The sequence below is a fragment of the Lentinula edodes genome (genome assembly GCF_021015755.1).
Source record: "Lentinula edodes strain Le(Bin) 0899 ss11 chromosome Unknown C8R40scaffold_5, whole genome shotgun sequence".
NCBI lineage: Eukaryota > Fungi > Basidiomycota > Agaricomycetes > Agaricales > Omphalotaceae > Lentinula > Lentinula edodes.
The window spans coordinates 16,053-32,872 of NW_025764311.1; the positions used below are offsets into that span (position 1 = coordinate 16,053).

The 16,820-nt window shown below is 45.4% G+C and overlaps 3 protein-coding genes across 3 annotated transcripts; 2 read left to right on the plus strand and 1 right to left on the minus strand.

The window, feature by feature from the left end:
• Positions 1-6,010: 6,010 nt before the first annotated feature.
• On the minus strand, positions 6,011-7,725 carry C8R40DRAFT_1158785 (major facilitator superfamily domain-containing protein; the record flags this gene model as incomplete). Its single annotated transcript, XM_046229779.1, has 8 exons — positions 6,011-6,091; positions 6,143-6,301; positions 6,364-6,505; positions 6,566-6,896; positions 6,945-7,087; positions 7,142-7,307; positions 7,353-7,480; positions 7,541-7,725. 8 exons carry the CDS (start codon positions 7,723-7,725, stop codon positions 6,011-6,013), a joined length of 1,335 nt encoding a protein of 444 aa, XP_046089876.1.
• Positions 7,726-8,836: 1,111 nt separating this feature from the next.
• Positions 8,837-13,324, plus strand: C8R40DRAFT_674205 (CRM1 C terminal-domain-containing protein). The gene is made up of 18 exons (XM_046235842.1): positions 8,837-8,931; positions 8,982-9,071; positions 9,127-9,228; positions 9,287-9,359; positions 9,414-9,520; positions 9,584-9,934; positions 9,989-10,256; positions 10,309-10,556; positions 10,643-10,880; positions 10,945-11,154; positions 11,231-11,382; positions 11,438-11,542; positions 11,593-11,830; positions 11,898-12,127; positions 12,275-12,422; positions 12,489-12,590; positions 12,685-13,009; positions 13,063-13,324. The coding sequence occupies exons 1-18, from the start codon at positions 8,926-8,928 to the stop codon at positions 13,178-13,180; spliced, it is 3,111 nt and encodes a 1,036-aa protein (XP_046089877.1). The 5' UTR covers positions 8,837-8,925; the 3' UTR covers positions 13,181-13,324.
• A 1,016-nt stretch (positions 13,325-14,340) lies between these two features.
• C8R40DRAFT_1037417 (uncharacterized protein) lies at positions 14,341-16,590 on the plus strand (the record flags this gene model as incomplete). Its single annotated transcript, XM_046223666.1, has 7 exons — positions 14,341-14,427; positions 14,537-14,858; positions 14,899-14,974; positions 15,026-15,632; positions 15,697-15,856; positions 15,910-16,214; positions 16,270-16,590. 7 exons carry the CDS (start codon positions 14,341-14,343, stop codon positions 16,588-16,590), a joined length of 1,878 nt encoding a protein of 625 aa, XP_046089878.1.
• Positions 16,591-16,820: the final 230 nt, after the last annotated feature.

Genomic DNA, 16,820 nt, shown 5'->3' on the forward strand with positions numbered 1-16,820 from the left:
GCCCTGGGCTTCTTCACAGAAAGCGCCGGAGATTGGGCAACTCCCCATCTGCTACACTTCAGTGCAGAAAATCAAAAATCCCCCTTTCGGAGGAAATTTGTTATGATCACTTCTTTTTCATCTTATCTTTTTCCTTATCCCTTGTTTTATCTTTTATCTTTTGTCTTATCTTCTATCTTCCTTATCCTATATCTTGTCTTATCTTGTCACCTGACCTATTATTCATGCTTACTGATACAACATGCACTTTTCATTTACTTATATTAAACACAGCAATCTTACAACATGTATACAGCATGACAATCGAGCTTTCATTACTTACACATTGCTTTACTTATGCTCTACTCATGTTTACCACTATCCCAGGGCGTTGGGCATTACTAGGGCAGAGGGTTGTTTACTCGTATATAGGCTGTAGTTACTTGCTGTATTTCCTTAGCTTTGATCTCGTCTATTCTACCTGGTTTAGTCCAGAACTTTGCTTACTTCCTTTGTCACTTTGTTGCTTGAGGTTTTCTTGAGTGTGATGCCTGGTGACACCCGTTACTATCACCAGTCGCTGACAAAATTGGGATACGTTCCTGAAGGAATTTGGCCAACGGTTCGAACCAATGGACCCAGGTATGGAAGCCCATAGCGAGATCAAGAATCTCAGGCAAAGTAAAGGGCACAGAAGTTCAAGGATATTGGAGATTGGACTGAAATGTCTGATATTGATTTGCGGGAATGTTTCTTCACTGCCTTACTTCCAGAGATCCAACAACATCTCATCATCGTAAACATTGCCCAAAGAATTGCTCCGACTCTGAAGGAGGCAATCAAATGGGCCATATCGGTGGATGTCTACCTGCATGATCCCACCATGACCGGCCAAAATTCTGGACACGCTCCCACACACACTGCTCACACTGCCCCCGCTGACCCCCATGCTATGGACATTGATGCCACCCACACTAGTAATGGGAATACTAGGGAGGCATTCCTAGCTCGCATGCGAGGACGATGCTTCGGCTGTGATGCCCAAGGTCATGTCAAGAACGATTACCTGCCCACCAACCGTGGGACCATGCAATTGATCTCATACCTGGAGCACCGGCAACCATGTACACCAAGATTTACCCCATGTCCCTAAACAAGCAGGAGGAGTTGGATCGCTTCCTAGAAGAAAATCTGCGGAAAGGCTACATTGTTCCCTCCAAAATCTCGTCCCCAGTCTTCTTTGTAAGAAGGACGGGAAACTTTGTTTTGTACAGGATTACCGGAAACTAAATGAGTATACTGTGAAGAACCACTACCCCCTCCCATTGGTGGCTGATATAATTAGTCGGCTTCAAGGGGCTCGATACTTCACCAAGTTTGACGTACGCTGGGGCTATAACAACGTCAGAATCAAGGAAGGTCACGAATAGAAAGGAGCCTTTGCAACCACATGAGGGCTGTTCGAGCCCAAGGTTATGTTCTTTGGTCTCACCAACTCCCCCGCAATGTTTCAAGCACTTATGAATGCTATATTTGCAGACCTCATTGCAGCTGGAAAGGTAGCAGTTTACCTAGACAATATCCTCATCTTTAGCAGTGATCTTCAGGAACACCAACAAGTGGTACGGGAAGTACTAACCCGGTTGGAGAAGCACGATCTGTACCTACGACCGGAGAAGTGTGAATTTGAACAACAACAGATTGAATATCTAGGCCTTATTATATCGGAAGGGGAGGTGAGAATGGACCCTGTAAAGGTAGCTGCAGTTCGCGACTGGCCAGCCCCCACTAACCTTCGAGAGCTATGAGGGTTCCTTGGATTTGCTAACTTCTACTGACACTTTATCCGGAACTTTGCAAGGATAGCCAGGCCCCTGAACGACCTCACTTGGAAAGATGTATCCTTCACCTGGATGGACACCCAGCAACAAGCATTTGATACCCTTCAAGAGGCCTTCATCTCTGCACCCATCTTAGCCCTATAGACACTGGACAGACCAACCCAAATTAAAGTAGATGCTTCAGGCTTTGCTACTGGCAGTGCCCTCATGCAGAAGCAAGACGATGGCCAATGGCATCCTGTCACCTTTAGATCAGCCTCTATGCAACCAGCAGAACGAAACTATGAGATCTATGACCAGGAAATGCTAGCCATCATAGAAGCACTGAAGGACTGGAGGAACTTCCTAGAGGGACTACCCCAGCCATTCAACATCATCACTGATCACTCTAACCTCGAATTCTGGCGCACAGCTCAAGACCTCACCTGCCGCCAAGCTCGCTGGGCTCTATACCTTTCACGGTTTGACTTCCACATGATCCCCCGCCCTGGTAGAATAAACACTCAGGCTGATGCTCTCTCCCATATGGCAGCCCACCAGGTACTAGACAATGAGGATAATTGACAGCAGACGGTCCTTAAGCCCAACCCTAACCCCTAAGGTCCTTAAGCCCAATCACTTCACCAAAATTGCAGCTTCTATTCTATGGAACCCCTAAGAGGATCATATCTGGAAAGCCTCACAGCGGGAAGCACAGGTACTGGAAGGTCTCAAAACAGTCAAAGAGCATGGACTACAACACTTGGCCAATGTAATCGCTGAATGGGAGGAGGACAACAGTCTGGTCCACTACTGAAAACAAGTGTACGTGCCAGCAGACAGTGATCTGCGCACTGAAGTACTACGTCAATGTCATGACCATCCCACTGCTGGACACCCTGGGTTTCATGGTACACTCGATCTAGTTAGCATCTATTTCTGGTGGCCAACACTGTGCTCCTTCGTGGAAAAGTACGTAGAGGGATGTGAGACGTGCGCACGCAAAAAGATCTAAAGCACCCACAAGCTGTAACTCAACCACTGGACGTACCCTTGGGTCTATGGGAGCAAGCACATCAAACACGCTCTTGCTTAGATCATTTCTTCCAGCCTCGGTGCTCCACCCTCCCCTCTTGAGTTGCAAAGCACTAAGTTCATTGCTGCTACTCTTAATTTTCAGGCAGCTGAATGCAAACTTGGTCAAGACTTATGTAACTTATGCACATATTGCCAAGGTAATTGTAGATGACGCTTGCAGTATTTCAAAGAGTTGTCAGAATTCATAATCGCTGCAAAAAATTGTAGGCATATGAGTTCCGCAACTGCATACCTTCTGGCTCCAGTGGAATCAATGCCAGATCAAAATAGTCTGGTCAGGATCCACAACAGACAAACAGTATATATGTATACTCCCCTAAGGCAAATGCACCCCCTTCTGGTGAGGAGCGAGGAATCCAAAGCAAAGCAAAATTCTGAAAAAACCCAGCACTGGACCTTGCTAGTAGAATGAGACACTCTAACACTGTTAGAGGAACTTTCCAGATCCAATCTGGAAAGAACTATTAATTTTATTGCAGACTGGTTTTGGATAACCAAGGAACCCCCCTAACCAAGGAACCTTGTACTTAGTTCACTGTGAACCAGAAGGGGCAGCCAAGAGTGTTGTCTGGGAAACTAGACCTGAATAGGAAGCTCCTCAATTCCAAGAGACATTTCCTTGTGCAGGAACATTCATTGCCCAAAAATAATGAGCATCCTGGAATCAGCAATTCAGGTAACTTTTGGGGACCACCCTAACTATACATGTCCTTTTGCATAACCCAATGCCTTCCCAGAGTCAACTCACAGACACAGCCAGTAACACCAGTCTTGTCCCAGCAATACCAGATTGATGAAGCAGAAATGGAGAATGCACAACAATCATCACCAATCTCTTGACACAATCTGACAGCTCACTTGATCCCCAATCCTAACCCCCTTACAGATTGAGCAATCTATCAAGTAATGTCTGTTAATTGGGCGCCCAATTAAGAGGAATGTCTGCTAATTGGGTGCCCAATTAAGAGGATTGTCTGTTAATTCTAGGAGAATGCCTAGGGCTTCCAAACGTTACTCTTAGCGGTTACCCTTACGATCCCTCGAATTCTCAATGCCCTTCCTCTCCTCACACTGACCCTATCCCTTCACTTTCGCAACATGGTTCAGCAAAGCGGAGTAGAAAGACTGACAAGGCGAGGAGGAAACGGTCGACCGCCGCCAAAACCAGAGATTCAGCCGCCGGATTGAAGGAACACGCTATCCGCATTGCCCAAGACTCTACGCCCATCGAACTCAAGGCGTTCGATATATCGAGTCTTCCCGCTGGCTCTAATGGGTGGACCGCCTCACCTACTTCGAAAATTAATCCCGGGCTGAGGAGGATATGGAGGAATCTTGATTTATTGTCTTCATCAAGTCTACGGCTGTCAGATTGCGATGGGGTGTAAGCCGTTATTTCTAAGTCCCCCTGGTTCTTCTGAAGTTTACGCTATTTAGGTCTTGTACCGCTCTTTTAGATTCTAGTGATCGGATTATCGCTGTTCTCGGCGGTGTCCCTCCTGGATCCGAGGGTGAGGTGTGGAAGGAGGCCGCCGCGCAAGCAGAGGATGCGGTGCATGGCTTCCGAGAGCAGAGCTCCTGTTAGAGCCCGGTCAACAAAGGGGGTACAAGTCTCTGAGTGAGTGACAGAGCGCTCCCTATATCAAGTCAGTGTGGGGTAGGCTTCCACAAGAAATCCACGTACCGCCTATAACAAGAACCAAAGAGGCCATACAATAACTGGATGCTCCACTCGGAGATGTATTAATGGACCAACGATATTGATATGCTTGGTTCAGCAGCTCGATAACAGAGACCATTATGATTTATGCAGACAGAATGCAGAGGCAGAGACATCTGATGAAAATCAAGACGCGGAGCCGAGAAAAGGTCCTAGACACACAATATTTCATATTTTCTACAAAAACAGTGCAGCTCCACCTTTCTTCGAATTGGATCCATTCTTGAAGAGGACGTTTACGCTGTCAAGCCCCTCCACAGGCCAGACGCGCGAACGGACTTTTCTTGACTTATTCAATGCGTCGACTCTTGGTATACTGTGCTAAGCAACATCTTGGAATCACTGTTCTTATGTCTTTCTTGTTTTTCTGCCCAGTGCTTCATATTTAATTTATTGCCCAAAGTTTATGGAGCTGTGATCTCCACAAGGAAGTTCTCAATGAAGATACTATCACTTCTGCTGAACCTCACAGTTTTCAATTTTTTTTCAACCTTTCCCTCATCGTCATTGCAATCCAAATCTCCCTCCTGAGTAAACCCACCAGCGGATTTCTCTCTACAGTGGTCACACATAGCCCACTGGTGTTTCGGTGACAGGTACACTATGGCTGGTGGGGAAGAAAATGAGCCCGAACTCTCACCTTCTCTTCCCTTCCCACTCCCAAGTTCTACGACGATGGATCCCGAAATTTTCGATAATGTGATCTCCGTGAACGCTGGAGGTATTAACAGACCGTACTTTCCAGGTGAGTAAACCTCCATTTGTGCATTCAGAAGACGGAAAAGCTGACACGCAACCAAATGCATTCCGTTCTTTCTCAGTTGGAGGACCGAATCCAAAAACACCTGCATCAAATTGAGATGCTACACCCTCCTATCCCACAGTGACTACCGTTGCCTCCACACGGCGATTATACGATGAATGCAATCTCACGATGAATGCAATCTCGCGATTAACACTGTGAATAGGTGAATGCACCGGCAAACGTGGCTCATTTCTTCGGAGCATCAGACGCGATTGGCCTCCAGTCCCCATCCTCGTCGAATTATCCGGCTAGACAATATTTTGAAGGCCAAGGCTCCCGACCTTTCCATGGCACCGGTCAGCTGTTCTCCTCTGCCACACCTATACTTCTGGTTCGCTTCGTTCTCAAAAGTAGACCTTATAACGTTGATGCTGCTGGTCCTTTCTTAACATTGATACTTGTACATTGTTAATAACCTATATCTCAGTGTGTTGCTTAACTTATGTTGGCCAGCCTAGCATTGCTTAGTGCCCGGTGAGAACATCTTAAGCATTTGTAACCTCTACATATCTCGCTGGTACCATGAGTCATATTGATTTATGGTAAGAAAGCAATCTATTGTACATATGCCTCTGACTATGGGTTCTATTATGCCACTGCGAAGAGATTCCTATTCCGTATGAGGCGCGAGACCAGAAGCAGGGCTGTCCCCACCAACGACATGATACCCTGGTAAATGTATGAATCACCGAGACCAGGAAAGTGTAGCTTGTTACTTACCGAAAATAGTATCAACTTGTCAAAATTATCCCTTGTCTGCTCTTTGATGAACAAGCCCGATATCGGCGTCCCAGCAAGCGTGGCTGATGCCATAAAAGCATATGTTCCTCCAATTCTTGCCCCGACACGCTCAATAGGTGATATTTCGGCAACACAAGACTGAAAGCAAGATACATTAGGAAATCTGTGATGAAGGCGTAATCTGGACGAAGCAGAATTACAGGCGTAACCGAGAAGAACGGTCCACAGAACATCCCGTATAATGCTGCAAACGCAATTAGGTTTTCCTGCGCGAACGAAGTGTACCATAGCGCTAAGATTAATATTGAAGATATCAAAGTCGAGATGTATAATATGTTGAACCTGGACAGGGCAAACAGAATTAGTAGCCGGATCCGGATGAGAAAAACAACGTCTACGTGCCTTCCTACTTTTCCTGCGATTAGGCCGGGACTTACTCTTCCGAATATCGATGCTGCGCAAAGGATGGAAAGATAATACCCGTTGACGTTGGAGCTTGGATTCGCGACTTCGGCACTTAAGTCGACATAAAAGAATGGATTGAAGACTGCAAACACCGTGAACCAGCATCCTAATACGAGGAACAGGTAGCATGGATCTTTGAAGGCAGTAAAGTCAAATAACGCCGATACCGATTTGGGAAATGGCTTGGACGGCCTACGCTGCTTGATGGTCATTGTTCCGACAGCGAAACAGGCGAGGGTTATGAACGCTAAAATTCGAATTGTCCAGCCTGTTGATATTGAGTTTCAGAAGTGACATTATAATTCCAACCACGTACCAAAACCTATTCGTGGAATTAACTTCGATATCATGATAGGAATTACAATTCCGCCCACACTTGCACCAGATGCAAGACATCCTATCGCATAAGGTATCTTCGACTTGAACCAGTGGGCCATAAGACCCATTGAAGGAAAGAAACTGCATCACAGTCATCAGCACACGAAAGAGGGTACATTGCGATAGGAAGCGCACCTGAAAGTCGCTCCAAGACTAAAGAGCACCGATTGTGATAAAAATTGCTGGTATATGTGCCCGGGTTTCGTGAGGCTGAGCATGAATAGCGAAAAGACCACGACTACTCCGCTGGCAGGGACAAGATATCGTGGTCCAATAGAATCAAATACAGCTCCTGCAGTTCCTGCGACTGGTATGTAGATGTGAAAAATCTCTGTTAGAAGATGACGAAGACACTCACAAAGATATAGAATGAATACTTGCACAGCACCAATCATGGAAATAAGTGTCGCTGAGTAACTCGTCAGATATTGTTCGTTGTAATAGTCGGAAAATGCCCCAAAGGCATTGACAAATCTGGTGAATTGTGCAGCTTGATTAGACTTTGAGGATCTGCAAATCAATAGAAAGACTTGCCCAAATGTTCCAAACGACACCAACGTCGTTCCAAAAACAGTACCCCAAGCATCCCAGCCTCCATCAGTTGGGGCGTATGAGTCTCCGGAGCTATCCTGCACATCCTTTTCCTCAAGCTCAACTTCTTCGATTTTAGTCACATCTTTGATGCCTGTCGGAATGGTTTCCGAAGAATTTCGTGACATAGATATGAGCGAGTTCGAGGTTCAAGTGCGAGGGATGCAACTGTGAGGCCGTCAAATGCTACTGCTCAGAGCAATGATGGGCGGGGTAAAGGAAAATGCGGATTCAATTTATAAGCACCAGGGATGGACAAGAAAGAGGAAATCAAACTCCGTCCAAGACCCGACTTGTTTGAGTGTGAGTGAAGCGACAGAAACGGATGATCTGAGTGCTGGGTTAAAAAGTTTGAACAGTGACAAATAGGAAGAACATTACTTACATAGCAGGGAGCTTTCAAAAATGGACTCAATTCGCACAAACGGTCCGATTAGCTGACTCATCTACTTTCTTTCTCATGGTACACCGACGCGCCGAATATGGATCGAGTCTCCCAGCCGCTGGCAGCTCTTCGATGGATTCGACCAGGATTCGACTTGGAAATAGAACAATGATGCAGTAACCTGGCCGATGATTTCGTGAATATCCTGCAAGACTGAAAAGTCCGAAACGTGGTACATCCAGCATATCATCCGACTCCTGCAAATATACAAGATTATTTAGGACGTTCGATCAAAGTTCAAGACATACTTTCTTCTACTGCCTCTTCCAACGCCTCTATTCTCACCTTTCCGACCCCTTTTGCACCAAACCAACCACCTAATTGCAGCATCTACATCGCATCAGCAGAACGACACCACACCGCAACCCGCCTTCAGCTTCATTCAGATGCTACTAGTCCAGAATTTCGGAAAGTCTTATCCCAGATATCGCCATGATCAGTTAAAACTTCGAAAATGAGGGTGGTGGATGATTGCTTGTTGGTTCTCAACCATGAGGAGCTGGAGAGACGTACGATAGGAAAGCTGGTGATAAAAGTCGGATTTATCGGAGCTCGATGATTAGAGGCAAAATAGGGCGTCTATTTTCGCATTCCCCTCTTCCGTTCGCAACTTGAGTACTTCCTGAATAAACTTGTCGACACGTTCCGCTGAACCAAAGGACATTCACCCTTGAAGTTGAACATTTAAAAATTCGAACTGTCATCTGATTGGACTGCTCGCTCGACGCTGCGTTTTACTAAGCAATTCGGTCGGATCTGTTGGCTGTACAGTTCTTTCCAGAAAACTTGTTAATTTGTGAACGCCTCATGATGGTCTTGGTTTTCATCTTGTAAACAGTAGCTGCATACTTAGGAGAGCGAGCGGCGAGCTTTTGAAGGTTCCATGGAGGTCAGCGATTTTCTATATCTATTCACAACCTGTATTAACGCCATCTCAAGTTCCAATCTATTTGCGATTTCTCTCAAGAACTCGATACCTCATTGCTGGATAGAGCTGTGTTATCATTCTTCACTGGATCAGGGCCTGAGGTGCGCTTCCTCGTACTCATTCCCTCCACGAAATTCTGATCAAGATAGTCAATAGCGACAAGCCGCTCAAACAGCTTTAACGCAATTCCAAGAGCATCCCGAATCATGGACTAGAGTTCCCGAAATATTGCAAAAGTCATCCTATCCTCAAACTAAAGTAAACCTACAACGAACTTTCCGATTGATTCGTTTTACCGATCTTTTCTGGTTCGTAGTATATCGGTCTTCAAATCCTTGAGAAAGTCATCTCAACGCGATGGAAATCTCTCCCAGATGGTCAACGACAAGGTGCGCCGCTTTTTTTCTTGTCTCAGGTCATCAAACTGATTAACGCCTCATAAGGTATGAGGAACTTTCTCATCACCGTTACCATCGAGATCGCCTCGGACGAGGTGACGGCGCGGAAAGAAAAAATCTACCTGAACAAATTGAATTTGGCCATGGTGCAGGTACGGTTGGCGTCTGCTCTAGCCGAATTCTCCACTCTTTGACTAGGTACTGCTCATTTCCAGGTCCTCAAACAAGAATGGCCACACAATTGGCCTACATTCATCTCCGAACTCGTCGAATCCTCCTCAACCTCTCTCCCGCTCTGTGAAAACAATATGGTCCTCCTCCGTCTCCTCTCTGAAGAGATCTTCGACTTCTCTGCCGACCAATTAACTCAAGCCAAAGCTAAAGAACTCAAGCTCCAGCTATCGAGCGAGCTGAGTATGGTCTTCAAACTGTGTCTGGAGGTATTAAAGGAGGCATCAAGAGTGAGCCTCCTGAGGGCGACGCTGGAGACGTTGGGCAAATTTTTGAGTTGGATACCATTGGGGTATATCTTCGAAACGGAATTGTTACAACTTTTTGTCGAACGGGTATGCATAACTTTTCTTCTCCGTCCTTTCAAACGTTTCACGCTTGTCTGCTAGTTCCTTGAATCAGCCGAATATCGTAATCTTACCCTTAAATGTGCCGCCGAAATCGCGAGCCTCCCTCAGTCGGACGTATCAATGTACGATGCGAAACTCAAGATCTTCTTCATGAGTGTTATGACAACTCTCAATAAACTTATACCACCAAGCACGGATATCGCATCTGCATATGCAAACGCGTCGGATGCGGGACAGGAAATGGTCGTCGCTCTGGCGTTGTTCCTGGCAAATTTCTTTTCGAAGCACTTGCCGATAATGGAGGGAGGTGAGTCGCGTTATAGCCATACACGCTAACGTGTCTTTGACCCTATATGTAGACGCAGACCGCGAAGCGCTCATTAACGCTCATTTCTACCTCATCAAGATATCTCAAGTGGACGAGCGAGAAGTATTCAAGATCTGTCTTGAATACTGGCTGATACTCCTCGTTGGGTTGTACGACGAAGTGTCTATGATACCCATTGGTACAGATCTCAGCAGGCTGAAACTGAGGAAAGACATATACAGGGAAGTCTTGTCGAATTTAAGGCTCGTGGCTGTGGGGAAGATGGTCAAACCTGAAGAGGTGGGTATGTCCGGCCTTCTTACACATTCATTTTCTTTACGATTTCGCCATCACATACTCACATTCTATTTCTCTTCCTTATACAGGTCTTGGTCGTCGAAAACGAGGAAGGCGAAGTTGTCCGCGAATACCTCCAAGAAACCGACACCATTGTCCTGTATAAATCGATGCGAGAGCTCATGGTTTACCTCACTCACCTTGACGTCGTTGATGTCGAGACGATCCTAACGCAGAAGATGGCAGCTCAAATTGACGGCAGTGAATGGAGTTGGGGAAACTTAAACACGTTATGTTGGGCTATTGGGAGTATATCAGGTGCGATGGGTGAGCATACAAAAACTGTATTTGTTGTTCTCTCTGCTGACGTTGTATTTTTGACTCGAAATAGACGAAGACACTGAAAAACGGTTCCTGGTCCTCGTCATTCGCGAACTCCTGGGACTCGTCGAGCGAAAGTGCGGTAAAGATAACAAGGCCATAATTGCTGCGAACATAATGTACATTGTCGGTCAATACCCTCGTTTCCTCAAAGCCCATTGGAGATTCCTGAAGACGGTGGTTAATAAGCTGTTCGAGTTCATGCATGAGACGCATGAAGGTGCGTATCGTACACTCGGATTCTATCTGAGAACTGGTATCTGTACTCAAATTCACTAATACACATATGCTTTCAGGTGTTCAAGACATGGCCTGTGACACGTACATGAAAATTACTACAAGCTGCGGGAGACAGTTTGTCGTTCGACAGTCGGACGAGAAAGAACCTTTCGTCGATGAGATTCTGCGGATGATCAATAGGATCACAGTGGATTTATCCCCTCAACAGGTATGTATCATTGGTATTTCTTTTTACTATTTTTCGCTATTGACTGTTGTCATAGGTACACACATTTTATGAAGCAACGGGAGTAATCATCGCTGAGGCGTTGAACAGAGCTCAGCAAGAGAGGCTGATAATTAGTCTCATGGAATTACCAAATGGCGCTGTAAGTCATTCCTCTTCCTCTCCATGTTGAATGATCTCCCAATGTACTAGTGGGATACCCTGATGATGCAAGCCTCTCAAAGTCCTACCAACTCCGCCAACACACCTCCACTACTACATAACCAGGAGTCTGTCAAGCTTCTCTCGAATGTTATTAAAACAAACATCTCAGCATGTTCATCCATCGGCGGGGAAGCATACACATCTCAAATAGCGAGGATATTCACGGATATGCTAGGATTGTATAAAACCATTAGTGGGATGATCAGTGAAGTTATTGCGAAGGAAGGTAAGCATTTGACCTTGATATCTGCTAAAATTTGTACGAAATTCATCGCTTTCACTCTATCTTCCAGGTGTCCTCATAGCCAAAACTCCGCAAATCCGTCAACTGCGCGCACTGAAAAAAGATATACTCAAACTAATGCAAACATACATCAACTCCGTCGTACAGATCGAAGTCGTCAATGAAAATTTCATCCCTCCGCTGTTAGACGCAGTGTTAGGGGATTATCAACGAAATATAGCTGCGGCTAGGGATGCGGAAGTGTTGAATCTGATGAGTGATGTTATCAGGTGTCTCGGTGTAAGTTCGTCCTTCCATTCTCTTTACTCTGTTATGTCGCAGTTCTCTATCCGTTGTTTCTCTTGGACTGTTATACTTAGCTTTTTCCCCAAAATATTGACCCGTGTTCTTTGGTTCTGCCTCCCAATACTAAAATTGTGGCCCCAGTCTTTAATCACCCCGCAAGTACCGCCAATACTCAGTGCTGTCCTCGAGCCAACGCTAGAAATGATTACCCAAGATCTCACAGAGTACCCTGATCATCGGCTGTACTTTTTCCATCTTCTCCGTATGATAATCTTAAATTGCTTCCCAGGTAAGCTCGAAATGTTGACTCATTTCATCCGTCTCTCGAAATGCTGATTGGTTGTACATTTAATAGCGTTGCTGAGTATACCTCCCGAGGGCTTTAAGCTCGTTATGAATAGTATCATCTGGGCGATGAAACATTCTGCAAAAGATTTGGGTGATACCGGGTTACATAGTAAGTCTATCACGCAAACGTCTCATTCTAATCTATTTCACCATATCTAACACTTCACGATTCCCGACTGACTATATGTTTCCCTTCAATATAGTGTGCTTCGACATCCTTGAAGCATTCTCCTCCTCCTCCCCCGAAGTCGCAGAAGTTGCACACGCCTTCTACAGCCAGTACTTTCTCGTTATTGTTCAAGAAATTTTTTATGTCATGACCGACTCAGAGCACAAGAGTGGCTTTTCATTGCAAGCAACAGTGCTATCAAGGATGTTCAAGATTGTCAATGAGAGTGGAATGCCAGTGGAGGTCTTAGATCCTACTACTAATGTCACTACCGGTACTTCCACCTCAAATATGACGTCGGAGTTCTTCCAGCACTACTGCGTCAAGCTGCTAAGCAGCGCATTTCCACATGTCCATAGGTGAGTGCCTACTCATAGTTGTAATATGATTTCTTGATTACATCTCTTCTCAGCTCACATATACAAGTGTTGGTGGCGGGCATGAATAACAATTATAATGATATTACCCAATTCAAGGTGGGTTTGAAAGACTTTTTAGTTCAAATGAAGGAGTTTTCCGCCGAATCATGATAAAGGTGTGTGATGTGTGGTGTGTATTATGTGGACGCATGTATATGTTGTGCAATGTCCCTACTTGATTCGGAATGACCATTATCTCTTCCGATTTTTTGAGAATTTGAGTTAGCTATCTCCAGTCATCTTCCCTCATCTCAACTCCATCAGTGTCATGAGCCATCGGTATGCTCAGGAGCGACTCAGCCGCCTGAATGGAGATGCACGGCTTCCAAATACCATGATTCCTGAATCTCACCTTGAAACACATTTTGATTATCATAAAGATTGGAACGAGTTTACATCCATCCTTCTAATTTGTACTGTGTACCTTGGAAACATTGAGTGGAATGTCGGAGTATTGTTCTTGCCCAGTGCACTTTGCATTGGAAAAAGTGGTACAGTCTGGTAAGTCTAGACGGCATCGATGTATCCCATACACGAGGCAGAGAACTCTTTCAGTATAAGTATGAAAGTATACAGCACCCAATCGACTCTTCGCGTTCCAAGAAAGACTGTGTGAGACTTTGTGAGACTGTGAAGGTTCCGAGGCTTCAGAACGCCGTGTCCTCGGATGCATTGCGAGCGGATGTAGATGAAGTACATAGCATATTGGTCAGATGAAGGACATTGGCAAGGAACGAAGTTGGATGCGGGAGACATATAACAGCATATAACTCTACGATGGTTACTAGAGATTTTTTCCCGGTCTAGTATGATAGGATGTCAGAGCTCTCAGTTCATCCCCCCAGCACGCTACTGGTACTTCATATAAGATGGGGTTTGAATTTTGGATAAGAGATAGATTTGTGAGGCGTCGGCACTGTGGAAATTTGGATAAACCGACGACGAGGAGAGCCGTAGCATCCGACGTCATGAGACGCCAAGCACGTGCGGGAGCTTGCGAGCAAAGCTGAGCAATGCCAGTTTCCATCTCAACCTCACCTATCCTAACTACCAAATTAAAGTGTTTTCATAGACCTGCGCCTTTCAAAATCTCTATTATCGCTCTTCTGGCACGAGACTCAATTCGAAAGAACGTCACGCTGCAATTCGACCAGGTTCGACGCTTTTTCGACCATACATAAGACGATTAATGAATACACAAGCCCTCACCGTGGTCTCTGGGCTGCTTTTTATCATTACTGTTGCACGTCTAAATTTTCCACTACATCCTCATGAATTCCAATAGCTCACAGACACTATACGGTACTGGCATCCCAAGACCATTGAAGAGAGGAAAGGCTTGTTTAACATGCAGGCGCGTCTTTTTTCGTTGAAATTTTACTAATTCTGACCCGTAATCATAGGTTTTTCAAGATAGTACGTTTTCTTCTTTGCTATTAGCACTCTGCCTAAATGAATACTCGATAGAGATGCGATGGTGCTCGACCAATATGTGGCCCCTGCCAACGAACTCCAAAAGACGATCCTTGTGAATATGCTAACGGTCCAGGAAGGTCAAGGGCTCAAGTACTCCAAGAAACGGTCTCGCGTCTTGAGGCCCGCCTGCGAGAATACGAACATCCTGAAGAGACACCATCTATGGTGCTTTTTGATCCATACCAGCAAGTTCACGCCCATCACAGCGACGAAATCATGCATGGATCATCATCGTCGCAATCCATACGTAGTTCTCCTACACTCTCATTTTCTGGGACGTCTCCTTTACGTAGTTCACAGGCTAGTAAGTATGGTCTTTTGCCACCCAAAATCTCATGATTGACCTTAATCAGGTGTGTCATCAGGATCATCGGATAGAGCCTCAACGTCTGCAGAGTCAAGGATTTCCCTACCTGGAACTAGAAATCTGTATGTTATATATAGCTTATGATTTCATTGTTCGCTCTAATTGTGCGAAAGCCTCGAACGGTTTTTTGCGAATGCAGTGTCCTTCGGCTTCTTCCTCAATCATTCGCGTTTCTCAGATTCTGCTCTCCTGCCGTTAGATTTCGGGCATCAATCCAGGCCATGTCCGGGTCTATTGAGTACCGTGTATCTGTGGGGTATCCATCTATCATCGCCGACACAACATAGATATCTTGAGCATACCTTGCTCATGCGCGCCCTTCGAGATACAGCCTCAGATCTAAGTACCTCTAACCCACATCCACTTCGATTTATGCATACTATTCAAGCGGAGACCTTGCTCGGATACTATTTTTTCCGTAACGGTGAAGTCCTCCAGGCCAAGCGTCATGCATCTAGTGCCGCATCTCTTGCTTTAGGGTGTGGGCTCAATACTCTTAGGTCCTCGCACGAACAGCAGCAGTCGAGCTCAAATAATCTCCTCCCCCCACAAGATGCAATTGAGGAAGGCGAACGGATTAACGCATTCTGGGCCGTATTCACGCTTTACCGAGATATCTCCCTCACAGTAGATCCTCTGAAGTCTGTGTGTGGGGTGTTTGATGCTCCTGGATGCTGGATTGATACCCCATGGCCGTTAGATATGGATATGTACAGAAATGTGTGTTCTAATCCAACTGTTCATCGATCCATCTGCGTTTGAGTTATGCTCATTTCATGAACAGAATATCCTCCCAACTCGTAGCTCATCGACAGTTTATGAATTTCTCAACCATATACAACAAAATGTTGACGAACATCAGCTTGCTAGTGCGACGAATATGGTTACGAAGGCATCTCTGCTTTTACATCAAGCTTCGTTTGTTGCTGGACAGTATTATCCAAGTGCGTAACTTTTAGGTCAATTTCCCTTCTTATTTATGGTGCATCCGCCGAAGATTTGCCCACGGCCGACGCTCAGATCCTCTTCGCAGCGTTCCAATCCGTGCACCACTTGATTGATTTTCTGCGTTCTCAGTTATCTCCATTGGAAGAACTCGACCACCAAAATCAAAATCTATCAACGTTCCGAGAAATATATCTTGCTCACTCTCTGATACACGGGTCAATTATACGCTTGAACGAAATTTTTTCAGATTCGGATGCCGGTTGCCGCCAAAACTGTGTAAAGAGCGCGCAGGCCATGATTCATGGAGGTGGATTGAATGTGGCTGAATTTGAATGTGTGAATCCTATAATGGGGGTATGTACTTTTTTCGCGCTCTGTAACCAAAATTCTATGAATATGTTTCTCCTAGACGCTGTGGGGCCTGGCTTGTCAAACGCTCGTTCAAGAAATTATTCGTCTGCGTTCTGTGCGATCTGGAGAAGCACAAGGATCATGGTCATATCCTTCGTTTCAGTCTTCGAAGACAGTGTCAATCTCACCATTTTCTTATCGTCAGGACTTGCACGCTGGATCGGGGATCAATGAAGACAAAGGAGACTTGCCCTTAGACAGCGAAGACTCCCTCTTAGCTTCCCTCCAACAGGATCTCTCGGTTCTCACGTTTTTCTCTGCTAATAGTGTTATGATGAATAAGTCTTTTTTGTCTTCACCCCTGTTCAATGAGAGGTGAGTGTAACTTTTCTCGTTTAAATTTAGGATGGATATCTCATTTGAAACTTAACGAAGACGATATCATTCCTGGCATTGTGGTCGGGTTGGGTGCCACTCGTGGATTCATCACCTACGTCTTGTGCGAGCATCTTCATTAGCTTTTTGGTTGTGACCCCAGCCCACGGTTTTGAAAATGTATATACTGCATTCTTGTTTTCACTTATATGCCCACCTCCATCTGGTTTTTCT